Source organism: Protopterus annectens, chromosome 2.part1, assembly GCF_019279795.1.
Source record: "Protopterus annectens isolate FY-2018-M chromosome 2.part1, PAN1.0, whole genome shotgun sequence".
In the NCBI taxonomy this organism is placed as follows: domain Eukaryota; kingdom Metazoa; phylum Chordata; order Ceratodontiformes; family Protopteridae; genus Protopterus; species Protopterus annectens.
In genome coordinates, this window is record NC_056729.1 from 783933862 (window position 1) to 783960592 (window position 26731).

Consider the following 26731-nt stretch of genomic DNA (forward strand, 5'->3'; position numbering starts at 1 on the left):
AGGAGGGTTAAACTTATTTGAAGATGTACATAGTTTTGTTTGTTTTTAAGTTAATAGGTTAAGGGGTGTTCTGGGTGTGTGTGTGTGTGTTTGTTGAGGGTTTTCATTGAAAGAAGGCGGCTTGTAAAATGTGACATAGGTTCAAATGGAGAAAGAACCGGCCAAACATTAATGGGTGCATGTAACACACAAGCTAGAAACAGACATTTTAAAAACATTGTCATATAAAATATGTGGGAATAGCAACTTAACATAATGGCTACATATCCATATTTTGGAATGTGAATGACCTCGGGTACAGACAAAAAGTTAAGAGTACTGAAGTATATTTAAGAAATACAAAGTGCAAACAGTAATGCTGCAGGAGACACATTTGGAAAGAATTAAGCATGTGAATTTGATAAAGAGAAGATTTCAAGATAGACATTCAGCAGAACATCTGGGGTAAAGAAAAAGGGGAGTACTTATAATAACTGAGGTCCAACAGTGACTGAAGACAAAAAATAAGATAGTGATTGGTGGTATGAAGGGGCTACTGGCAAGAGAGGAGGATTACGGCAACGTCTTTTATATTCCACCTAAAACTGCTATTATTGAGTTTATTTTGGGAGAAATTATCAGATTTCAGCAGAGAATTTTACTTATAGGTGGCAACTGGAACTTTATTTGCAACAGTTAGGATAAATCTGGGGAACCTAGAAGGGAAAATATAACAAAAGAGGGTAGATTTCAGAAGAAATGTAACTGGTATGGAAGACACGAATTCTGTAGAAGGAACTGTAAGAGAATTTACATGTTACTCCCCAAGGTATAATAACTGGGCTATACTACACAAAAATATTTTACAGCAGCACATGCATTTAATTAAAAGTTCTGATGCACATCCAATAACTTTAAACAAATAAAATAAAAAAAGTTTAAAGTACAAATGGGACACTGGTGCTTCCCCACCTACCATTTAAAAATTACAGACATTTAAAGAATGGGTAGTAGAAACTATTTTGAGAATTATTAGGGAAGACAGACATTTTTTCAGAAGTTAAAGCTAGTGAATAGGTAAAATAAAAGTGGAGTTTTAAAAACCGGGTTGAAATAAAAGAAAAAAATATGGTTAAAAAAAAAGCAATATGAATTACTTACGGTATTAGAATAAGGGGGATCTCACAGAACAGGAGACGCAAATGCTGAGTGATAAAGAGAAAATAATGTAGTATGTGGATAATATGCATAATTTTAAAAAGATGGCTATTAAGCAGCTGCTTTTGATAACTCCAGAGCACAAAAATTTTCAGCGAAACAACTTAGGCAATGAAAATAGAATGGTTTGTTGCTAAACTTGGGAAGCCTATAACAATAAAAATAACCAGAGTTCCTATAGAGGTAATAGAGAGATATTTTGAACATTTTATTAACATCTGCATAAAGCAGAGGAATGTGGAAATCAAGAAAAAGCACAAATGGAAATACTTTTGGAAGACTCAGGTATGCCAAGGTTACAGGTAGATGAGGCTCAACAATTAACCATTTCGATAGGAGATGGGATAAAAGCGGTGATGTAATCAATCTGGAGGAAAGTCTCCAGGAATAGATGGTATCCCTGTGGAAGTGTGGAAGCTAAGAGGGAAAAAAGTGATAAAGATCTAGAAGACTTTATTTAACAGTACTTTAAAAGGAGGGGAAACACCAACATCCTAGAAGAAAGCTGTGGTAGCTACCTAAAGAGGGTAAAGACCCATCAGACCCAGCTCCATATAGCCCCATTTCAATTTTAAATAAAACTTATAAAGTGTTTATGTATACAATAGCTAAAAGAAATGGGAAAGGTGTTGCAGATGCCTAGATAATGAATATAAAAGCTAAAAGTTTGCTTGTCAAATTCTCCTTCCACTTCACATCCACTTAAAGCTACACGGGAGGAAGTGCAGATGCCATTTGAAAAAAAAGGAGCTATTAAAGAAGTCAAACAAGACCAGCAAGAACTACTATTCCATGGTCTTTTTAATTCCAAGGAAATTGTGACACCTAAGGCCCATACTAAATTTCAGTGACCTGAATACCTTCACTCCCAAAAAGCTATTAAGCTATTTTGTGTGGTTACCTTTCAGTCTCTCTTCTCTTTATTCAGAGGACGGAATAGGCTTTTTTTTTTTTTTTTTTTTTTTAAGATCTTCAAGATGTTTACTGGTGCATAAATGTTTGGAAGTGCTCAGGAATATTCCTAAACTTTTGAAGAGGTGCCAGTCACCACCACCACAGGTGCCTTCCATTGTTTTCAACTTGCATCCTAAGACTGCTTACGATGTGAATGTCACAAGTAGCCACTCAACTGTGAAACAAACGGCAAATCTGTGTCCATATTTTCATATTTGGTTTGTGGTGGTAAAAAGCAAAGTGTTTAGTACAGCACAGGGTGTCTGCTCCATATATTTTATTCCTAGACAAAAACTGCATACTTCATAAAGTTCCACCAACTCCAGTCCAACTCAATATTCATAGGTAGTTTTCTAACATCAAAGTATGTCAAGTACTTCTGTCCTTGGACAGAAAAGCTGAAGTTCTTTTTATGGGCTCTCTTCTTTTGCCAGGCTATTCTACCTCAGCAAGCATATACCTTTTGGCTGTAAGATTAATGATGTCTCAATATTGATTGTGGTATGCAAGACGGATGTGTGAAATACCATGGTCTCAGTACCTAGACCCCTTGAATGCACCCAGTCAAGATCAACATCATGCGCAAAACATCAGAACTAACAGATTTCTCTGCCAAACCTGACAGACAACCCCTTAGTAATTATGCATCCCCAATTAGATCACAATAAATGTTTCTTCACTGGAATGCAGAGTACACAGCACAGCCAGATGGCACAAAGACTGTTAGCCAGTCAGAAATCAAAACTTTCCCTCAAAATCCTGGAAAATGTGGTCTTCCTTTCTCTAGGCTTCACAAGGCAACGTCACCTCTCACTCAAACATAGCAAGAATGTGGTACATCACCAAACAGGGAGGAACACCCTCTCCTAGCCCATAGTCTGCAGACACTCCATGGGCACTGGGGAGTAGACCTTCACAGGCAAGACAGATAGCTGCAGTTCACAATTCCAGGTAAATCCAACTGCATAGCAGACAGGCTTGGCTGTTGCATCCTGATGCTCCACAACTGAATCTAAAGTGCTGCAAAGGCAGAATTGACATTTAGAAAGTAGGGTCACACCACCCACAGTCATTTACAACCCTTTTGCCTCTACTACAAATACCAGATGTTGAATTCTCCATTTCTTCTACATTTCTTCTCTGTTACTATCCCTAACAGTGAAAGCAATCAGCTGGTTCAAGGCTCTCTCTCTCTCTTTTTTTTTTTTTAATTCTTCCCGTTTCTGCTAATAAGACTTGCTATCAAAGCCAAAGAATCAGAGACGAGATTAATTCTGGTTGCTCTTGTCTAAACTAGACAAGTTTGGCTCCCCATGCCTTAGCACTTTTGTTTAGGCTCCTGATGACTCATCCATCCTTGAAACCCACCTACTTTCTTGAGCTATGAGAGTGGTCATTAACAGTTCTGCTGGTTGCTAGGTCTGAAGAACTCTGTTACAATGGCTTCTCTCATTTCTTCATCCCAAAAGACTTTTCATTCAGAAAGCTTGTAGGGACAAAACTCTTGCCTGGGACACAATTCACTTAGGCGCACAGATGCCTGTGGACTTTCAGTATCTCTCATTTTTTTATGGTTGGCCTTAACTATTCTTTCAAAGTTCATAAAGGCACCATGTTTATATACATCCTCACTAACCCTTAAGATATGCAAGGTTTTTCTCTATGGCACATTTCTGAGGCCTGTGGTTTATGGAAGCCATTTTTCCCCCTTTGCAACACTTACTTTATGCTCAAAGTTCACATTACCCTCCAAGCGGCGTTTACATGCAAAGTATTGCCTTGGAAAGAATGAATGGCAGTTACTTCAGATAAGGTTTATGACTCCAACATTTCCCAAAGACTTGATGCCTCCTTACTTTGGCTTTCAAAAAGAAACAGTTTCACAGAGTACCAACATTTGCTTCATTCTCAAGATTCCTCATTTTCTACTCCTTGGCAAAATTAATTCAGTTAATTTGCCAGTTTTCTTCTCATACCATGGTAAAAGAAGAAAGCTAGCTCCTTCACTACATAGATGTACACTGATAGTTCAGGAATTTAGACAGGAAAAGTCTGTAGGAAAGACCATCAACTCACTTCTTTGGACTTCCAAGATGGCTGCTCACTATACCTCTCAACCTCTTAGACCTGGACAAAGCCATTAATAAAAGTGGGACATAGGCCCAGAAATATGGACATTTTTTTAAATATTGTTCTTACAAACTTATAAAGTTGACAGAATAACACTGATGTCTGAAACTCAAATGTTTGTCCTTATTTTCTAACTTCAATCTTTTTTTTTAAGGATTTGCCCACTAATTTGCCAACAAACCACAACTTTATGAAAAGTGGACCAAAAATATGAAGCGAAAATCTGGACATTCTGTGAAACTCTGTACAGTTGAGAGGTATGCTGCTCACTGATGTAAATGGGATTGCTTAGAGGTCTTCTAGTACGAAAACTGAGAAATTGTAAACAACCTACAAAAAAGTTATTAATTTAGGTAAAAGCTACTGATTAGATTTTACACTATCTGGATCATTCAGAAAACATTTTGAAAAAAAAAAAGGATTTTAAACACAGAGAATACTACTTTGGAATACTAATTTGGAATGATGGATAGGCAACTGCAAATGCACCCCTGGGTTAGCATACCTGTCTCTCATGGGTAGTGGATAGGTGCAATGTTACAATATATCATATCCTTTTTAATCCCACCTCAGAGTTATTTATATGCAAAATATGAGGGCTAAAAATGACCAAGGGAATCTAAGGCTAAGCTTCTTAAGATCCTTACAGATCAAAAGCCTAGTAAGTACTGATACAGAAAGCAAGTGAAAATTAACCTGAAAAGGAGAACAGTCTGGCTGGGAAGAACCTTGCAACTGTTTAGTAAAACTCAGTTCAAGATTCTGCTTTAACACAGGAGATACCTTCCAGAAATTTGGAAAAAATAAATTAAATGCATTCAGAAGTTAAAGTAAGTGAGACACTGGGAGAACATTTAAAATTAAATGACAAAAGGTTGGAAAAAAAACAGAAGAAGCTATTAGTAGCTATTCAGATGAGCTGATAAAACTCAGAAATCAGAAATGAAAGAGACTGGCTGAAAATGAGGCTTCACAATAAGAACCATTTCAAAAATATTTTTTTTATTTATACTTTGTTGACTGGGTTAGTACGACTAGACTAGTAGCCTCTTTTCAGGGAAGACGCGAGGTGATATTTATACTACTTGAGGAAATTTGGCAAGGACACAATGGACTTGCCTTTCTCTCTTCAGTAACAGTAATGGAATCTTTTGCTTCTGCCTGAGCTACTACCAACTCAGGAAGATGGGACCTTGGTATAATGTCATCCAAAGGACAATTTTTATTTATTTATTTTTTTTTTAGTTGGAGTACTCATGAGTGCAGTGCACCCTAATGCATTCACTTGCAGTGGGAAACAAACATGAAACCATCTGATCTTCCAGCACTAAAGGCAAGCATGAAAAATAGACTTGGAAGACACAAAACCCAGACAAAGCTGGGCTGACCTGTGAGGCATTCCTAATCTCTAAGATGTTCAATATTCATGAGCTTCATGGACATTTAACTGCTTTCTGATAACATTCTGAACCTTTTATTAGTTTAAAATCATACTAATTAAAATAATGATTATGACTTTGGTCCATGGTGCTACAGTTCTTACAACTATTATTATAGTCATGAAGACCTATCCCACTGTGTACTATCCCTTCCATAATTCTGGTTGTGTGTTTGTAAGAAAATTTTCAGAACACCGTTTACCCAAAATATGATCAGAGTGTAGTATATACCAATCATACCTCTCAAACTTTTAAACAAGAAATCTGGACAAAGCCAAAAATAATGGGGGAACAAAGGCCTAAAATCAGGGACAGATTTAAAATATTGCTGCTACAAACTTAGAAAGTTGTTAAAACAATAACTTTTGCATTAGTAAGCATTTTCTGAAGGACATAGAAACTGAAACTCAAAAGTACGTCATTATTTAATGGACTTCAATCCTCAATGATTTGCCAGAAAACCACAAATTCTAATGAGGAACAGACCAAAAATATAAAGGCAAAAATGTGGGCAGTTGAAAGGTATGATACTGTTGTTGTTCTTTTCCTTTCGGCTTTTCCCGGTTAGGGGTCGCCACAGCGGAACTCCAGTCTGCTAATGATTGGCAGTAGATTTTTATGGTGCTGAGGTGCCAGCTCGCCGCCCAACCTTCAACAAAGGCACGCCTATTCACGCATGGATTTCGAACGCTACTAGACTGCGGGGAGGACATGCAGACTCCACAGAGAAGGTGCCAGCCGAGAATCAAACGGAAGAACCTCTTGCTGTGAGGCGACAACGCTACCTTAAAATTCTATTTATCCATTTCACAAATGGTACATAACATTACAAATATCATCAACTTAACGTTTTTTTCTTTCTTCATTTCATTCTTCTATATTTAAATACATTACTACATGCATCCTCCATATTTTAAAGAGTTTTTAAATGTTGTTTCTTTTAGTGAAGCTTTTCTCACCAGGCCTCTGTTTATTAGACCTTTTGGCTGGGAAAGCAAACAAAGTTAGTTCTTTCATATTCTCTATACTATTGTTTACAGCATACTTTTTACTGTTCATTTAAGCAAGTAGAACTGTGTGCAGTGATATTTCTTGAGAATGTAAATAGAGTAGCAGATTTTAAAAATTCCATACAGATTAATAATTCTTTGGATCTGGGATAGAGCATCTGAAATGGCTAGCCACAGTAAGGCCTTACCATGCTAATAGGCAAGTACTAGGCTAGTTATGCTTGTGGGCCATTTTAAGCCTAGACAGTTTCCCTTTGTGTGCTACTAACAACCTCTCACATTTGGCTACAGACTGGGCTTAAACATTCCATAGTCGATAGTTACACATTACCTCTAATGAAAATAAGTGGAATCATACCATAGATAATTTGAGTGTATGCATGCACAGAATAAAACATTTAGGAGCTGCCTCTATTAGTAGTACAGGGGGCAGTCCTAGGGCAAATCTTCTATTTTCTGTCCATAGATCTAAGTTGTACTTGAATATGGACAGGGATTCTGTTCCAGAACAGAAGTATCCTCTGCAAGATATACATGCTCCTCCAAACCATTCTGTTGATGTTGCAGAAGAGGTTTAGATCCCTAGAACACATATTTCTGATGCCAACTGACTTGCTGATGTGCAGTAAATCCATCAGTAATGGGTTGGAGGATGCCTTGTATGTCAAACATATGTCACCTATTAGCAATCTGTAGGATACAGAGTATAGTGACAGGGCTTTGAGACAGTCTATGCAGGATACGTTAAGACCTTGTATCCTTTTAGTAAGGTGCCTCAATGGGTGTTTCAGTTGCTGCATGTACCTGGACAGATACATGCCAAAGGGGATATTGTATTCAAAAACTGGTCTAAAGGGCTGATTAAAGGGGGACAATGACATCCATAGATCTACAAAACAATCCCTTTGTTTAAAAGCTGTGCAGTACAGAAGAATTTTCTTATTATAAATGGACACATGTTGATCAACAGTTAGGTTACTGTCCGCATAACTTCCCAAATCTCAAATAATTAGGTCAACTCTTAGGGGTGTATTGTCAATATGATAATTCCATCAGGTAGAAGACTTCCCAAAGGAGACAGCAATGAATTTTGTCATTTAGTCTTAGTCCACAATTTTGACACCATAGGATCATAGCAGGTTAGTTACTTGACACAAACCTTCCTACAGGATGGCTGTTTCTAGATTGCAGTTATCTGTAAATGTAGTCAGCCAGAACTCTTCAGTATTGGCTTTTACTTCAGAAAATAGATGCCAAGCAGGAGGAGAGGTCCCAGCACAGAACCCTGGGGGACTCAAACTAGTGGCTGGTCTCTGTGGAGGTAATTCCCCTATTTTGATCATCTTCATCCTATTTGTGGTCCAGTTGGCAATCCAGTGGGTGACAAAGGGGTTTATTCCCACTTTACTTTGCTTTTCTAGTATACCCGAGGGGGAAATGTGTCATAAGCATTGTCCATTTTGAGGTATGCAGTGTGTGCCATTTTGCCTTCATCCATTGCTTTGGTGACCTTTTAACAAAAAAATCCACCAGGTGAAGTAAGCATGAGCTGCCCTTGACTAAACCAAACTGAGAGGGGTCCAGTGTGTGAAGATTCCTCATGTCCTGATTGATTAGTTCCATAAGTCTTTCCTTGGCTTTGCATAGGAGACTGCTCAGACCTGTAGGTCTGTAATTGCCTGGGTCTATGGAATGTCTTCCCTTATGCAGGGGATTGAGTGAAGCTGTTCTCCATTCACTTGGTACAAAACCTGTATGACGGCTGACAGTGAACAGTGTTGTTAGGGTGTGGCTAAACTGTGCTTCACTCTATTTAAAATGTATCCAGGAATACTGCCAGGACCCACTGATGCAGTATTTTTTAGGTTTTTGAAAGCACTTTTAGGACTTGGTCTTGTGTGATCACTGAAGGCGAGCCAGTGTCGGGTATATCTTGAGGGACAGATGGAATGGAAAAAGGGGTAAAGTTAGAGCTAAATCAGCCAGTAGGTTCACATTTTCAGGCTTGGGAACAACTTAGGTAACATAGTTTGTAGTCAGCTCAGCGCATGCTAGGTTGTGGTTTTAGATTTCGAATACAACTAAAAAATGCCTTGCTACTGTCTTTGACTTGAGTAGTTATTTTAGCCTGAAACTTGGTTTTGTGGGTCTTAAGCTCATGAGTTGTTTACTTCAGTGACAAGGGCTCTAGGAATTGCTCTTAATTTTGTTCAAAAATCATTTTCCTTTTATTGTAAAGCTTGCTGATGTTATGGTTCCACCATATAGATTTGTTTCTGTGGTTTGCCCTGCACTTGTTCCCATGGGGTGAAGCTCTATATATCAGCCGTTTATATGCTGGTACAGTGTGGTGGTGTACATTCCTGCATACTCAGCAGTCAACTGGGTTTGGTGGGAGTGGGACTCTGAAGCTTGCCAAAGTATTACCTAGGAGCAGGAAGTCTTACAGACATTCTAAAGGTATCTCGAGTGAAGGGGATCTCTGGTTTCAGTTTTATTTTGAGGGAGACTGTTTTACAGTCAGCTATAGCAAATGATGAAAATAAGGGATGGTGCAAGATGCTCCCATATTAGTAAGAACAAGATCCAAGATGGTATGACTAATTGCCAATACAAATGCCCTGGAACGAAGTCCAGGAATCCCTGTACTCGTAAACTAGTGGTGGTGTCGGTTTCCCAGTCTATAGTTGGATAGTTCAGATCACCTAAGAAAATGGCACTAGGTTTAAATATTGAGGGATTCTAGGCTTTGTGACTTTCTTGCTTCATTCAAGCAGTTCTTGATGGTTATTTGGACACGAAGAAGTTTTAAATGTATCATGCTACTTTACCAACCTTGATGAGAATGTCTGGATGTAGATAGAGACACCTCCACCTTTTTTCCCCTTGTACACAACAGCTGCCCTAAACATTAGGAAGGCATTATAGCCCTGTACAGCCAGAGTGCACTCCACTATTTTAAACCATGTCTCAGTTTCTACATAACACACAGCGCCAATATTCTCCAGGGTGAGAAGGGCTTGTAGGGAGTGGAGTTTCTTGTTTAGACTCCTAAAAATGATAAATAAGTGACACCCTCATATTTTCATTTGCTTGTCTCATTATGTTGGTAGGTTTATCGGGTTGGCATTGCCTACAAAAGGCACTACTGGGGTGGGCAATGGCTTTGGCAATAATTAAAACCCTACAGGGGATAGATATAGGTCATCCTTGGAGCGGCAGCATGCTCTGTCGATCAGGCTGAAGAATATTGGACACCTTTTGAATGACACCAAAAGCTAAGCCAATTTGAAGTCTTATTTTGAACTCATATTCCGGCATGATCATCAGAGAATGTAGAATGCTGCTCAATGCTAGGCTCATACCTGTCTTGGACACTGTTTGAGAGCTCCATCTTTTCATACAGACCAGGAAGATGCACCTCGAGTCAGACAGTGGCATGCATACCTCTCAATCTGCTAGCACAAAAAATGCTGGAGAAAGCCTCAAAATAATGAGAGGACAAAAATAGGGACAGACTTTAAATATTGCGCTTATAAACTTAGAAAATTTCTAGAACAACAGGGTGTATGTTAGCATCCATTTCCTGTCATTGAGTGATTTCAATCCTCTGTGACTTGCCAGAAAAAAAACAAACAAAAAAAAAAAATAAACAGATTTTTATGAGGAATGGGCCACAAAATATCAAGCATAAATCTGAACAGCCATACTGGAACTTGTTCAGATTACGCATGTACTCAAGTCCTTGATGGACCCTGGCACCAGATGTGCAACAATGGTCACTCTTTCCTTGCTCAGCCTGGTTAAGAGGCACATCTGTATGTCCTACAATAGAGTTACCTATAAACAAGAATGTTTGCTTGGGTTGATGCCTGCCTTCCAGGTTCAGTATCTGTGACTTTGGGGCTCCTAGTGCTATGTGAGGAAGTAGGCTTAATTTTGCTGTGTGTGTGTTGTGCCTGTGTTATGTTTTGGATGTCTTTGAGGTTTAGGCAGGTTAATCTTTTTAAAATCTCAGCATATGATGGATTATGTGTATTGTGATGGCCTTGATGTGTGGTGTACTGCTGACGATTTTGGTGTCTGAGTTTACTGTGAGATTTTTGCCTCCAAGAATATTACACATGTATGTACATTTTTCACACACTGTTATGCCGTTTGGGTAATAGATAAGCATTAGGCAGCATGAGACATTTATCGCACTTTCTCATGATAACCATCTCAGTCAGGCTAGCTAGGGAAGTGAGGAAGTGCTGGTCCAAGATACCAGCAAGAATGACTCTGGGGGCAGGGGAAGACTACAACAACTTGGGAGTTCAGTTTTAGACTAATGTTTGGGTGGACTTGCTACTAAGTATTTAAAGTTCAGTTAAAAAAAAAAACTAGCCAGAAAACCTTCTTGCACCAGCAAGAATCAATAAATACTTAAAAAAACAAATACTAACTAATTTAATAAGACTCAGTGCAAGTGCTAGTACACTCAACATTAAGTAATGTTATCAAAGGCCTTTTAGTCTATGAGCAGTTTAAGGGACTTTGCAAAATGATACTTAAGTGATCACTGTCAATAGGGAGAGAGAAGGCATTATGTTGACAAATTATCATTAAGGGCAGGCAACAACAGATCAACAGATGCTCTCTGGGTTTAAGAACTCAACTACAACAGGGTGGATGGCAGAAAAAAAAAACTAGACCCTTAGCTCTGCGCTGACTGGCCTGGAACTGCCTTACTGCAAAGACAAATCCTGAGCTAGCCTGGCATACACTTGGTACACAATGAAAAAAGAAGTTATGTACTCACCATAACGTTCCACGTTGGTAGTCCATCTCACCCTTCATTTTTACATATGGGTTCGGAGCCGATTTACAAGCTCGAAGACTTCTGGTTGGCTTGTGGCTAAGCAGGTATCCCATAGTGCACCAGTACAAACCCCAGATCTTGTTTGCTGTTCACTAGAAGAAAAAACCCATAACAGACAAACCAATACTAAAGGGTCTCCAACCAAAGATAACCAAATTATTATTATCTCCAGATCTTCCAGGATGGGGGCAGGAGGGCGGGTTGTTAAAAATGAAGGGTGAGATGGACTACCAACATGGAACGTTATAAGTATATAACTTCTTTATGTTGTGTAGTCCAATCTCACCTTCACTTTTACATATGGGACAGTGTCCATAGCACCTTATTCTTGAGTGGCTCACTGGAAAATACTCCTAAGCACCGTGGAGGCAAAGGATGCTCCACCCCTGGAAAGTAAATCCAATTTGTAATGTGTAATAAAAGTTTGAGGGGTAGCCCACGTAGCTGCTGCACAAATATCATCAAGTGGGACCCTGGCTTGAAAGGCTGCAGAGGTAGACAGCGACCGGGTAGAACGAGCCTTGATCCTGCAGCGTAAAGGTCTGCCCTCCGAACTGTAGATAAAGGCTATGCAACTGGAAATACAGTTAGATAGTGTCACTTTAGAAACTGGTAAGCCCAATCTGGAGTCAGAAAAGGAAATGAATAGTTGATCTGATTTCCTAAATTCCTTGGTCCGCTGTAAATAAAAACGTCGTAGTCTATGAGCGTCCAGCTGATGAAAACGGTATTCAGCTGCATTACAGTGATTAGGGAAGAAAACTGGGAGTTCTACGGATTGATTTAAGGTAGCAGGGGAACAAACTCTGGGGACAAAGGAGGGACACCCTGTCCTTGTGAAAGATCAAATAAGGTGGCTTAACAGACAAGGCTTGTAGCTCTGATACCAGTCTAGCTGACGTAATAGCTACCAAAAAATAAGTCTTCCAAGACAAAAATTTCAATGAAGATGAGTGGGAAGGTTCAAACAGGGGAGAAGTCAGTTTGGACAACACAAAATTTAAATCCCAAGAAGCCGCAGGTTCTTGCAGTGGTGGCCTCAAGAGTGATTTCTTTCAAAAAGGTCTTGCATAGCTTATGAGACATTAAATTGTTATCTGGAAACCCTAAGTGAAAATGAGAAATTGCCACTAATTGGACTCTTGATAGTGGCGGCGGCAGCTCCTTGTTGAAAAAGCTTAGAGAGAAATTCCAAAATCACAGGGATAGAAGCAGTGTAGGGATCTACATTCATTTTCTGTGCCCAAATAGAAAATCTTTTCCATTTGCTGCCATACAGCCTCCTAGCTGAAGGCTGATGGGAGGACATTAGAATATGTGATACTGAGGAGGATATATCATGAAGCCTGACTAGGGATGGAACTGGAGCAGCCATGCTCTCAACCTGAGGGTGTGGATTGAGGGATGTAGCAAACCTAACATGCGAGTCAACAGATCTGCAGCTGGGTCCAGGATCCAAGGGTTGTCCAGAAGATGAGGCTCAAGAAAGGGGAACCAGACCTGACGTGGCCAGTAAGAAGCAATGAGGATCAACTTGCTTCCCAGCCGACTGGCTTTCTGAATCACTTTGGAAATGAGAGGAAATGAAGGAAAAGCATACAGAAGTCCCATGGGCCAATAGTGAGCCAGAGCGTCTCCTGGCGTCTCCCCCAGAGGGGGAATGAGGGAAAAATAGCTGCTGCATTTGGTATTAAATGGGCTGGCAAAGCGGTCGCAACAAGGCTGTCCCCATTTGCGGAAAATCTGTTCTGCTGTTTCCTTTTTCAGAGACCACTCATGAGGCAGTAGGATCACCCAGCTGAGCTTGTCGGCTATCACGTTGGTCGTCCCTGGAATGTGCGTTGCAAACAGAAAGCGCTGCGAAGAAATCGCCCATTCCCAAACTCGCATGGTCTCTCGACAGAGTGGGTAAGATCTGGTACCGCCCTGTTTGTTGATAGACCAAACTACCGACATGCTGTCTGATTGTATTGTAAAAGTCCCGAGAGGAAGAAGGTCTTGAAGTGCTTGCAACGCCAGGAGCACTGCCCTCATCTCCAGAACATTGATATGCAGGTGAGCCTCGTGTTCTTGCCATGTGCCTTGGACAGTCCTGCCGAGATAATGCCCCCACCCCGATCTGGGAGGCATCTGTGATCACATTGGCAACGGGTTGGGCAGGAACAAAGGGGGCACCCGTGATTAACTGGTTGGGGGCTATCCACCAAAGAAGGTCCTTCTTGCATGAATCCGTCAGCAGGATAGGATGACTCAGCGAGAAATATTGGAGGGACCATTGGGAAGACAGGAGCCACTGGAGGAATCTCATGTGCAACCTGGCTAATGGTACTAATAGAATGGTGGAAGCCATAGTCCAGAGGAGCTGAAGAACCCACTTCGCTTTGACCTTCCGCAACGGAAGAAGACGTTGAATTTGAGAGATTAAGTTTTGTGCCCCGTCGGCGGGGAGACTAGCTATCATGTTCATTGTGTCTACCTCTGCGCCTATAAAAATCACAGACTGAGAGGGCAATAATGCTGATTTTTCCCAATTTATGGAGATCCCTAACTGAGCACAAAGTTGAATAGTGGCATCTCTGTTTTGGAGGAGTAGATGCCTGGTGTGTGTGTGGGGGGGTCATCATCAGGAGCCAGTCGTCCAAATACAGAAACACCTGGAATCCTTGACATCTCAGGTGAGCTGTTACTACAGCAATGCATTTGGTGAACACACTAAGGGCTGTGATGAGACCAAAGGGCACAGCACGAAACTTTTAGTTATGTACTTACCATAACTTTAGATGTTTGGGATCCATCTCGCCTACAATCTGTACTGATGGGCTCGGAGCCGATCCCTCGGCTCCGACTCGGCACGCTATGCTATAGAGCGAGGCCTCTTATTGGCTGAGCTATTTCTTATCCCAGGATGCACCACCACTAATCCCCCAGATCTCGTTTGCCGCTTACAAGCTAAGACGTGGTCTCAACTTGGCTGGGCTAAATACTAATTTATTTAGACTTTTCCTGTCAGGAATTTCCTAGTTTTCAACCCAAAAGCTGTTTTAACAGCTACTTTTGTGATACGCGTGTATTTTTGTTGATTCTGTTGAGAAAGTGGTTATATTTTGTTAAGGGAAGGTTTCCGTTTTAGTTAGAGGGGCCTTCCCCTTTTGCTATTCTAGCGTTATTGTGACTAGCGTTTATTAGTGGGTCAAGTACCCGTTTTAGTTAGAGGGTCTTGACTCTCTCTTTCTGTGTTTTCTTTTCTTGTGCACTTGTTTGTGTAAAAAAAAAAAAAATATAATAACTTTACAGTTTAAACTTGTTATTTAGATATTTCTGTGTTGTTCTCTAGACATGTCCAAAGAACATAAACCCTCCGGGTTTAAAAAATGCACGAGGTGTGGTTTTAAGATGTCCATAACGGACGACCACTCCTCGTGAGTTTACTGTTTAGGCGCCAAGCACCTACAAGAATCGTGTAGCGTGTGTCACGCCTTCTCATCAAGAGTCCTCCAGGAGAGGAAAAACAAATTAATCCTTAAGGGATTAATCAAGCCATCCTTCGAGGAGGCTTTATCTTCGTCTCCCTCTCCTTCAAAAAAGAAGAAAACGTCGGCTCCGACAAGTCTGTCGGAACCGACTGCCAAAAAACCTAGGCAGACTTCTCCATCGGCTCCACGGACTTCGGAGCCGAGGGCGGAACGGTCTGCCTCGATGCCTCCAGCCTCGACCCCTCTGGTTTCGGAGCCGAGGACTGGGGCATCGAGAGGCGGGTCACCTTCATCGGCTCCACTGATATTGGAGCCGATGAGGGTTACCGGCTCAGACTCTTCCCCTTTGGAGCCGAAGTCCTTATCGGCACCGAGGGAAATTGCCTTGAGATCTCCCTCAGAGCCGATAGTGGTAGAATCCATTCGGAGCCGGTCCCCTAGTCCTTTGGAGCCGATGGAGAAATCGGTTCGGACCCGATCGGTATCCTCCAGATCATCCAAGATGTCTGATTCGGACATCGACAGGGTGCTCCTAAGACTCTTCCAGGCTCCCGTGTTCCAAAAGCTAGTTTCGGCTCCAGCCCATTCGGCTTCGGAGCCGATGGTCCACCTCCCTACTATGGTTCCTCCTCCAACAGCCTCGGCACCGTTGGAGCCGGTGCTGGTGGAACCGGTGGAGGTTTTAGGGTTGGGCCCGACCCTTACTCCAACTCCGGCTCTTGGGTCGGAGTTCAGTACACGGACTTCTTCCATCGGCCCTGGGGGGGATGCTTCGGGATTGATGTTTTCGGTCCCAAGTCTCCCTCTTGGTGCGTCGGTGGCGGGAGTGCCGTCAACTGTCGTGGCCACGGAGGTGGGACTCTCCCAGGATTCTGGTGGTCCCGCCTTCAGGGCTATGAGGAGTGCGTTAGCCAAATCTTCTTTGGCTACCTCCACGGTCTCCCCAGCTCCTTCCCATTTTACCACCCCTTTGACCTTTGGGGTATGGTTGAGAGGGAACAGTAAAACGTACTCCCACAGCAGAAAGCGTCTTTCCTTCTTGCTCACACCGAGCGAGTGTGTCCTTCACCTTGGAACCAAACAATGAGGAACCATCAAATGGGGCATTGGTGAAAGTAGACTTGAATGGTTCCGCAAAATTACACAAGCGCATCCAGGAGTGACGCCTCAGGGAAACTCCTTAACTCACTGCTCTACTCACTCCATCAGCCACATGGAGGAGTTAACTATAGAATTTAAGGTGGACAACTGAGCAGAGATCTTATCAGGGACTCCCCAAGTACACGCACTTTGTACAGAATCTCCTAAATCCTTGAGGAGATCCCCTTGTAATCTCATGAAGTGAGTGAGCTAGTTCAATGATCGAAGGGTAAATGCCGCTGAACTAAAGATACGCTTCCCAAATCTGTCCATCTGTCGAGAATCCTTATTTGGCGGAAAAACAGTGGAAGAAGTTTCTGCCAGCTCCTTCTTTGTGGCCACCGCCCACCACCATGGCATCTACGGGAACGCCCTTAGACAAAAACTCTTTACCAGGAGGGGCAGACAGAAACTTATTGGGTCTCCTGGGGACTGGCTCCATGGCATCAGGCGTATCCCACACCTTTCGACTAACTAGATCCATCAGTTCGTCAAAAGGAGGAGACACCCAAGAGGCAGAAGGTTGAGCCTTCAGGTACACAGACTCTTCATCAGAAGGGTCGACAGTGGGCCAGTCACAACTCTGCTTAAGAATCTCCAAGATGTTCACGAAGGAGACATCAGAGGACGACTTGAGGGACCCTTCAGACTCCTCGAGGTCAGTATCCGATGTCAAGGACTCATCCTGGGAGTCAACATGCTTCCTCTTACATAGCCTCTTCTGGGGAGGTTCCTCGAAAGGGCATTCCGGGCAGGCCTCGGAAGAGTGGGGGCCACCAGCCGATGGCTCCTGAGGCTGAGAGTGTCTGCTGTCTCCGGAGAGAGTAGGGGCTGAGACCGAAATGGGTGCTCTTGAGGGAAGAGTGCTGGTACCACTGGTAGGGGCTGGAGAATGAGACAGCACGCTCATCTCAAACGCCGACCTCTCCGGCAACGATGACCTCCCCCGCTCCGAAGAGACAAAGGTTGACGTTGGAGCCAGAGCAGTTGGCTTTGAGACAGATGCAGGGTCCGTGCTCACCCTGGCCGACACACCGAGAGGAAGGCTCTGAACCAAAGATAGATTCCAACCCTCCCTGTCAGCGCCGACTGGAGAGCTTCGGTTCCTGAACACTATGGACTGCACCGAGCGTGTCTGAGCCGAACTCTACTCCAAAGCAGTGACAAAGGGAGCTGGAACAGATTATTACCTCTGGTTGAAACAAGCACTCTGGCTCCTAAGGGCCAACATGGCTCAGAGGAGGAAAAGCAGATAAGGGCAAAGCTGGATTGAGTGGTGGCGGAGCCAACAATAATTTTGGTAAGGCAGACGACTTCAGGAGTCTCAACACTACCCTCTCCACATCTTCTTCTGAAAGGCTCCTGGAAGATCTGGAAGACATAGTAGGAGATCTTGATCTAGGGGGCACTGGAGACTTCAGTAACACGGAAACCAGTAGGGAATCCACAGACTGGCTCCGAGAAGCAGATTCAACTGGTTCCGAGATCGGCTTCGAAACACTTGGAACCGACTCTGACACCACAATGGTGCTTTCCTTCGGCTCCGAAGGCAGTGGAGTCGAAGAGGCAGATTTTGACTGTTTAGAAGGCGGCTCCGAGACACCAGCTGGCGCTGGAGAAGGCCTTTTTGAAGACTTAGATTTGCCAGACTTGGAGGAAGCCAAAGAACTGGATAGAACTTCCTCAAAAGATGGTTTTAGTAGACCCTTGAGTATAAGTTTGTTATTTCTCTCCTGTAACACCCTAGGAGAGAAAGCATGGCAGAACAAGCACGATTCCTGCAGGTGGATGGCCCCTAAACAGTAGACACGGCTACTGTGGCCATTCGTTAAAGACATCTTTTGGGAGCATTTCATGCACTTCTTAAAACCCGAAGGTTTGTGCTCCTTACTCTCTTTAGACATTACACACACACACACACACACACGAAAGGAAGAAGGAGGGAAGAGGGCTAGGTCTTCTAACTAAAACAGGCCTAGCCCTACAGAAGAAAGTACCACGAGGACTAGGTCCTCTAACTTAAACGGGCCTAGCCCGGTGAAACAGAAACTAGGTCTTCTAATTTAAACAGACCAGAAAACGCACACACAGAAAACTGTATATAACTCTATGTGGTAACAATTTGAAGAAAATAACTAATGTACTAAGGGAGGAACTCCAACCCTTAGCAAATAACCAGCGGATCCCGCCAAAAATACAACCTCAGATTAAAGAACTAAGCTGCCAATAACGGTCTATAAAAACAGAATAACAGGAGCCTCTGTTAACTATTTGCGGAAAACCGCCACAATCTAACAAACTACCTGATAAAGTAAAAAGCACAACAGCGCCCACAAGAACTCTAAACTGGCACACTGGATACCAAACTAACAACAAGTTTAAGCTAAGAATGCACTGAAAAGGGCAAACAATACTACTGCCTAGGATAATATCACCTTACACCACCGTAATAACTGTAATGTTGTTGTGTCTTTCGGCTTTTCCCGGTTAGGGGTCGTCGCAGCGGAACTCCGGTCCGCTAATGATTGGCAGTAGATTTTTACGTGCTGGCTTGCTGGGCCTAACGCACAACCTTCAATGAAGGAACGCCCATTCACACGTCACCACACAGAAGACGCTCTAACCGAGAATCGAACTGGCAGCGTCTAACTGTGAGGCGACAACGCTACCGCAGCACCACCACCGTAGTGTAATACTTCATTATATTTCATTATAACATTTTCTCAACTCTAATACTTTAATAACTGTAATACAAAATTTACATAGAAGAATTTTGACACTTAGCTACAGCCAAGAGAAGCACAATCGAACTCATCCCCGTGGCAAATGAGATCTGGGGTTTCTACTGGTGCACTATGGGATGGATACCTGCTTAGCCACGAGCCAACCAGAAGTCTTCGAGCTTGTAAATCGGCCAAGTCGGAGCAGAGGATCGGCTCTGAACCCATATGTAAAAATGAAGGTGAGATTGGACTACACAACATCTAGGGTTTACTACAACAGTTAGACCACTTAAACAATAGACCACTTAAACAGCAAAATGCAGTGCAACTAGGTGCTGGAATTACTAATACAGACTTAAAGACCTTAGCTAAAAGCAGACAAACTGTTAATGAATTTAAAAATCAGATCAAGAAATGAAAACACTTGTCTGTCTTTCTCTGTAATGGAACTATTAAAATGTTTAATGCTTTTGAATGCCAAAAAAGAAATTACTAGAAAATGGAAGTAAAATATAAACCAACTGTAACCAAAGTATTCAATATCATAAAGGAGACAGACAAACTAGAGATGGGATCTGTAGAAAAGGGAAATAGTACATTTTACAGAAATGGATGGAATTTGTGGGAGCAATATATGCAGAATAACATTCAGGAGGAGGAGTGACTGGTTTAAGGGAAGGTAAGTACTGAGTAATGTATGTAATGCTGGAGTAAATAAAAATTGTGAAAAGGCAATGGATGTGTACACTGCACGACAACAGCAATGGAAACTGTTGCTGTAACAGAAAAATAAAACAAACCAAAGTATGTAAAGTCATGTCACCATTTAAAATGTAATGATTTAATAAAGGTGTTTAAAAAAAACAACTCGCTGCTTACTTAAGTACAAGCAAAAGCAAAAAAGTTACTAAGCAAAGGCTTCCAAATAATTTTTGAACTACACCATCTTTTGTAAGAAATATGACAAAAGTGCAAAACTATCCAAGAGCACACACTGCTACAACCCGGTCTACAGCCATGATCTTTTTCAGTAATGCTTCCTTGGAGAAACATTTGTGCATTGCTATTTAGTAATCCCTAAAATCCCTTCACAAATCATTAGAGGCTGAATACGACTTTCAGTTTAAAGACTTCCTTTAGATCCAAGGTTATCAAAGAATGTTCACTCAGTACAATCATTCAAGGAGGAGAAACATAGAATAATCTCTATGGCATCAACCACTGAAGTTATGTGTACTCACCATAATGCTGGATCTGTGATTAGAGCTCCAACTTTTGGAAACATCCAATCTTTCTTCCCCACTATTCTGTCTGTAATCTGTTGCTTGGTCAAAACTGCAGTATTACACCAGAACATTGTATTTTGGACAATGTGAGCAGAGTGTAGCAGCTTGGAAAAATCCATCATGCCAGGCAGTCCTAATGCATTACCAGCACTTATTCTGTAGCAGGAGATGTAATCAGAGAGTCACTGCTACGGTAAGTTCCCCTAAGTTTTGTATTTTTCTCAAAGCATAATAAGTATGTAAATTAAAAACTTGTCTTTTAAATACAAGTTCTTATACTTTGTGATGATTCTTACAGAACCAGATGAAGATGATGATATAATCAGTAACGCTTCTGAAGATCCATTTGCTGCACATATCAAGAAAGAAGTCCCTGACATTGGTAAGTAATCTGTTACACATTTAGGTTATGCAGATGTTCTTCGTGTTTCACTGTTGCAGTCAACACATTTGGGTTATCTGCTTGCAGTAGCCCTCAGCCGACCTGATTAACAAAGTATTGGGTCCTGCGTCGGTTGCGGTCTCATCTTCCATGACATCAGGGGTATAAAGCATGCAGTCAACGCCATTACATCAGTCTTTATTCCCATGCGGCACCCGAAGCAGAAGCAGTTCACAAGTGCCGGTCTGTCGACTCTGAAATTTTCGTTTTCAAGTTTCAGAACCAAAGTCTTCAACTATGCCAAGTACCCCGTTGGGGAAACTTTTTCTTGCTCAAAACCGATGTCAGTAAAAGTCAATAATTGTATTTCTTGTGGAAAGCAAATACCTCAAAGATTTTCATTTGTACTGCATTCCTTCCCTAGGCCTGACCACAATGTACCTAGCTATCGGTTTTGTGCTTTATTTAAGCAACAAACTATTCTTAGTCTGTTTATTTACGCTTCTAAATATTTCGGTACTCGGTTCAATTATCCGGATATGGCTTTGGTAAGCCATCCGACTACCAACATTCCGAAAAAACGCAAAGATAAAGACAGACAGACCACATAGGTCCAAAGCTGCCGACGACACTTCTCCTAAGCTAGTCGCCAGTTCGCCGGCACTCAGTTTGGCACTTTCGCAGCCCCTGATACCCGCTACTTCAGATTCGCAGGCCTATACTGAGACACATTCGGAGTCCGGTATGCCGCGAGATGTGGAACCTGCGGATGTCTCTACCTTGGATGGGTCCGGAGCCGCTGTGCAGGCACCGGCTTCTGAGGCTCTATTTAAGCCTACTGACTTGCATATTAAACTGATGCCATCTTCTTCAAAGCCTAAAACTCTATCCATGCCTAGAAAACAGATGCCCAGACCGCATGGCCAGGCCTCTATGCCTAAAAAACAAATAAATAAGAATGGCTGAAGACCTTATTACTTTAATCAGGGGAAGCCAACCTTCCCCCTCTAAGAGACCTAGGACTGAGTTTGCTTATGATTCTACTTATCAGGATTCTGAAATTTCTGTTTCCTCTGATGACCAGGATTTACCCTTATCTACCTATGAGGATTCTGATGCAGAGGACTCTATTCCCTCTGATTCCCCTCCAAAGGATTTCTCTTTTGGTGAAACCTTGCATACTCTTAGGGAGCATTTTCGCTGGGAAAGCCAGGTTTACTCTGACTCTAAAAAGAGGCTTAGGGATTTCTTACTCCTGCCCCAACACAGGCCTTTAGCTATCACCTTGTACTGGACATTGTTGAGGATACCTTTTCGGTATCTAGCTTGGCCCCTGACTCTTTACCCCCTGCTCCCAGAAAACCGGATAGATATTACAGGGTTCCTGACTCTCAAGTTCCTTTTTAAAAATCCTACTGCGGATCCTGAGACCATCTTCCAGGGACCCAAGGGCATTACGGCTACTACTGCCAAAAATCCTACCCCCTCTAATAGAGATTCCAGGGCGCTGCATAGATGGGGTAAGAAGGTATACACTTCTGCAACCTTGGCCATTAGGGCCTTAAACTATCAGTTTCATATGTTAAAGTATCAGCAGCATATTATTGGATTGCTTAAACAGAAAATGATGTTGATTCCTGACTGCTGAAAATAAAGATTTACAGGATTTAATTGCATTCTGCTGAACAAGTTGGAAAACATACTTTGCAATGTGGTTTTGATTCACTAGAGGCATCTTGCAGGGCTGCTGTCACTGGGTCTGTACTTAGAAGGCATGCTTGGCTTAAGGAGCAATCTTTGCCAGATCATGTTAAAGCTAAATTGCTGGATGCTCCCTTAAACCAAGACTGCCTGTTTGGCAACAAAGCGGAAGATGTACCTAAAAAGATGGAGGAAAAAGCTAAATCTATGCAAACTGTTAAATATTTCCTGCAAGTACAGCCTCCCATATTTAGTAGACATTGGCCCTCTAAAAATTGGTCCTTTCCTGCCTCTTCCAGGCCTTCTCAGTCCAAACCCAGAACCAGCAGAACACCCAGGGCTTCAGTCCCGAGGTACTCACAGGGCTAAGCAGTGGGGGGCTCCCACTTCCAAAGCAGGGAGTGGTAAGACTCCCCCTATGGTAAACTGTCTCAATGACTTAACTTTAAATCTTCCAAGCCCTGCACAACTGACTGTTCCTTTAGGGGGGAAAAGAGTGCCCGGCAGGCAAAAAAATTGGGAACTCATTACCCAAGACAAATGGGTTTTAAATATAGTTTTCCAAGGATACAGATTCCACTTTCACTCCTTACCAACCGCAAATGGTTGGCCAGACCTACCCCCAAATCAGTGGGCAGAGGTTCAAAAGCAAATTTTCGCTCTCTTAAGCATCAGGGCTACTCAACCTGTGGGGACAAGATTTCTACTCAAGACTTTTCCTGGTGCCCAGAAAAGACAACTCCTGGCATCCTATACTGGACCTCTCTATCCTAAACACATTTTTGGTGATTCCAAAATTCAAGATGCTAACTCTTCACCAGCTGCTTCCTATGCTAGGCAAAGATGCCTTGGGTGGCAACACTGGATTTAAAGGAAGCTTACCTGCACATCCCAATATGGGAATCCTGATGAAGATACCTACGCTTCAAAGCAGGCTACATGCACTATCAGTTCTCTGCACTGCCCTTTGGCTTATCTACTGTGCCCAGGGTATTCACAAAGTGCCTAGCTCCAGTCATTGCATTTGGCAGGTAAAAAAATATCCAAATATATCCATACCTGGACGATTGTCTAATTCAGGCAGAAAACCAGGACATACTATTAAATCATCTGGTGTTTGTACAGAAATTGCTAACTTCTCTGGGGTACACCATAAACGAAAATAAATCACATCTTGTACCCTGCCAACAAATTGTATTCCTCGGAGCAAGCTTAAACACAACTTCCCAGATGGCTTTTCTCACGCCAGAAAAACAAGTTCATTTGACAGCCTACTTCAAACTACTGGCCACCAAGACCCAGCTATCTGCAAGGAAAATACTGCAAGCCCTGGGGTTCATGGCCTCCTGCATTCTACTAATTCCATATGCAAGACTGCATATTAGGAAATTACAATGGTATTTAAAAAGCCTATGGTGTCAACATTCTCAGGATCTAGAAGCAATGATTCCCATCATTCCTCGTCTAGAAATAGAGTTCCTTTGGTGGGCAGGCACCTGTCACCAAAACAAAGGACTGCCATTCACTCTACCCCCTGCTGTCCAAATCCTAACAGACACATCAGACTATGCATGGGGGGCTCACTTGGCAGGAAAGTGCATTCAGGGCAAATAGAACCCAAGTCAAATGCACCTGCACATCAATCAGAAAGAAATGTTAACTGTACAGAATGCTCTGACAGCCTTCAAGGACCACATCCTTCCAGGGCAATTAATGGTAAAGATGGACTACACCACTGTTATGTGGTACATAAACAAGCAGGGGGGAACCCACTCATACCCTCTCTGAAGACTAGCCATGGCTCTGTGGAACACAGCCTTGAGCTACCAAGTACACCTACAGGCTCAATTCCTGCCAGGAATGCTAACCACACTGGCAGACGACCTAAGCAAAAATCTCATGGATCCACACGAGTGGAAACTGGAACCAAAGATATTCAACATGTTGAGAAACAAATGAGGGAGCCCAGATATAGACTTGTTTGCCTCCCCCCAGAACTAACAACTATAAAAATTCTGCACAAGGACTCCCCACAAACAAGCTTGGAAAGTAGATGCCCTGTCCTTCACCTGGAAAAACCTATTAGGTTATGCTTTTCCCCCTCTGCCCTTCCTCTCCAAGGTAGTACTAAAGATCAAACAGGACAAACGAAGGACGATTCTGATTGCACCAGACTGGCCACGCCAACACTGATACCCCCTTTTGCACAGTGTGTCCCTGCTGGCACCATGGCACCTGCCTCACACCCCTGGGCCTGCTGTCCCAGCAGAAGGGCCAGATTCTGCACCCACAGCTTCAAACCCTGACCCTGGCAGCATGGCTAATTACCTAATCTCTCCGTTACTATCCCTCAATGAGCAAGTGTTGGATGTCATTCTGGAGGCAAGGAGGCATAGTACTAGAATATCCTATGCTGAAAAATATAAAAGATTCTGTTCCTGGAACCAAGCTCAGGGGATGGGCACAGCAATGCCCAATTTACCTCAGACTCTTCAATACCTAACTGAGATGCTGCACAAGGGACTCTCCTTTTCCTGCATCAAAACTCATGCCTCAGCCATTTCAGCTAATTACAACATAGAACCACCCCTCTTCTCTCATCCACTGCTGAAGCAGTTTCTCAGAAGGGCCAAGAATTTAAGACCACCCAGGAGAGCCCCTACTCCAGCATGGGACCTTAACTTTGTACTGGAAAAACTCACTCTACCGCCTTTTGAGCCAGCTGCAAATGCAGAGTTGAAATTCCTTTCTTGGAAAACAGCCTTCCTTTTAGCCATCACTTCAGCAAGTAGGGTGTCTGAATTACAGGCCCTCATGGCAGTGGAGCCTTTCATCATTTTTCATGCGGATAGGGTGTCCCTCAGGACCAATCCCTCCTTCATGCCCAAGGTGGTATCCAGTGTGGCCCTTAATCAGTCCATTCATTTGCCAACCTTCTTTTCTAATCTACAGAACAAAGGGGAGTGAAAACTGCACTCCTTAGATGTGCACATACAACTTAGATTTTATTTGGACAGGAGTAAACCTCTCAGGAAATCTGAACAACTGCTGGTTGCATTTGCTGCAGGGGCAGAGGGGAAGGCCATTTCAAAGCAAACCATTTCTAAATGGATAGGCCATTGCATTCATTTCTGATAGACGCACCATGGAAAACCTACCCCACAATGGATTAGACCACATTCAAACAGGGCTGCATCTACCTCTACAGCCTTTCTCAGAAGTGTCCCTACCAGGGACATCCTAGAAGTGCTACCTGGAGTTCTGTACATACCTTAACCAAGCATTATCATTTGCCAATTTTCTCTAAAAATAGAGGGCTGGCTTTGCCATTGCAGTCTTGCAGGGCCTTATAGCTGGTCCTAATGCTATCTAATTTCCTCCTCCCATCCTTAGCTTTGGGAATCTACCCAAATGTGATGACTGCAACAGTGAAACACGAAGAACATAGTACAGTTCTGTACACTTACCATAAATGTAGATGTTAGAGTGTATTCACTGTTGCAGTCCTAGTTACCCTCCCTCCAACCCCCTGACTTCTATTGGCTATACCTCTATTCTTGCTTACTATGTTTAAAGCTTTTTGGTGTATTTGCTTTTTTGTTGGAGGTGTAACCTTATATACATATAATTGCTTCCCATTATGGGGACACCTGACATCTGGGGCAAGAAAAACTGATGTAATGGCTTCGGCTGCATGCTTTATACCCCTGACTACCTGACGTCATGGAAGATGAGACAGCAGCCGATGCAGGACCCAAGACTTTGTTAATCAGGTCGACTGAGGGCTACTGCAAACAGATAACCCAAATGTGAGAACTGCAACAATGAATACACTCTAACATCTACATTTATGGTAAGTGTACACAACTGTACTTTTTCATTACAGTTTCAAAAAAGTTCCATTTCCTACCTTAGGCACTAGTAGTGGATTAAGTGTGGTTGGCAGGGAGAAGGATTAGACTATACTATCTTGAGAATGGCCCAAGATAAGAAAATATTGGAGGAAGGGGATGCATGCTGAATATTACACAGGTGTTAACCTCAGTACACACCAACCAACCCAGGGTTCAGCTAACAACCCACACACTAGAGGAGATGACTGGGGCAGAATGAGAGTATATTCCACCTGGGGGGGGGGGTGAGGCATGCTTGCACAGCCCCATCAGAGAAGCACAATCTACACTAAACCTAGAAGTGCAGCTCTGTGCAGATGCACTCAGATAGAAAAGCTAAACAAAGAGTGACCACTTTAGCTGACCAGTGCTGGTATGCAGAAATGTGCCCTCATCCCAAGGAAAAGCATGATGGGCACTGTACTACAATTTCTGGAAAAAAATGGTGCAGCAAGTTATAAGCATTTAGAAAATATTCTGCCGCTTACCACTTTCTTCCACCTCCTGGTATCTCAGATACCAAGAGAAGGAAAGAACAAACA

At 42.6% G+C, this 26731-nt stretch overlaps 2 protein-coding genes across 3 annotated transcripts in view; one reads left to right on the top strand and one right to left on the bottom strand.

Moving 5' to 3' along the window:
• The window catches only part of PPAT (phosphoribosyl pyrophosphate amidotransferase), a gene marked incomplete in the record, with an annotated part of 1466229 nt that overhangs the window by 1229046 nt on the left and 210452 nt on the right, over positions 1-26731 (bottom strand).
• Positions 1-26731, top strand: part of PAICS (phosphoribosylaminoimidazole carboxylase and phosphoribosylaminoimidazolesuccinocarboxamide synthase) — a 1039115-nt gene that overhangs the window by 164737 nt on the left and 847647 nt on the right. For both annotated transcript variants that reach the window (XM_044062488.1, XM_044062489.1), the window contains exon 4: positions 20512-20595. In XM_044062488.1, the coding sequence (XP_043918423.1) occupies positions 20512-20595 (84 nt within the window). The remainder of the gene's footprint in view (positions 1-20511; positions 20596-26731) is intronic.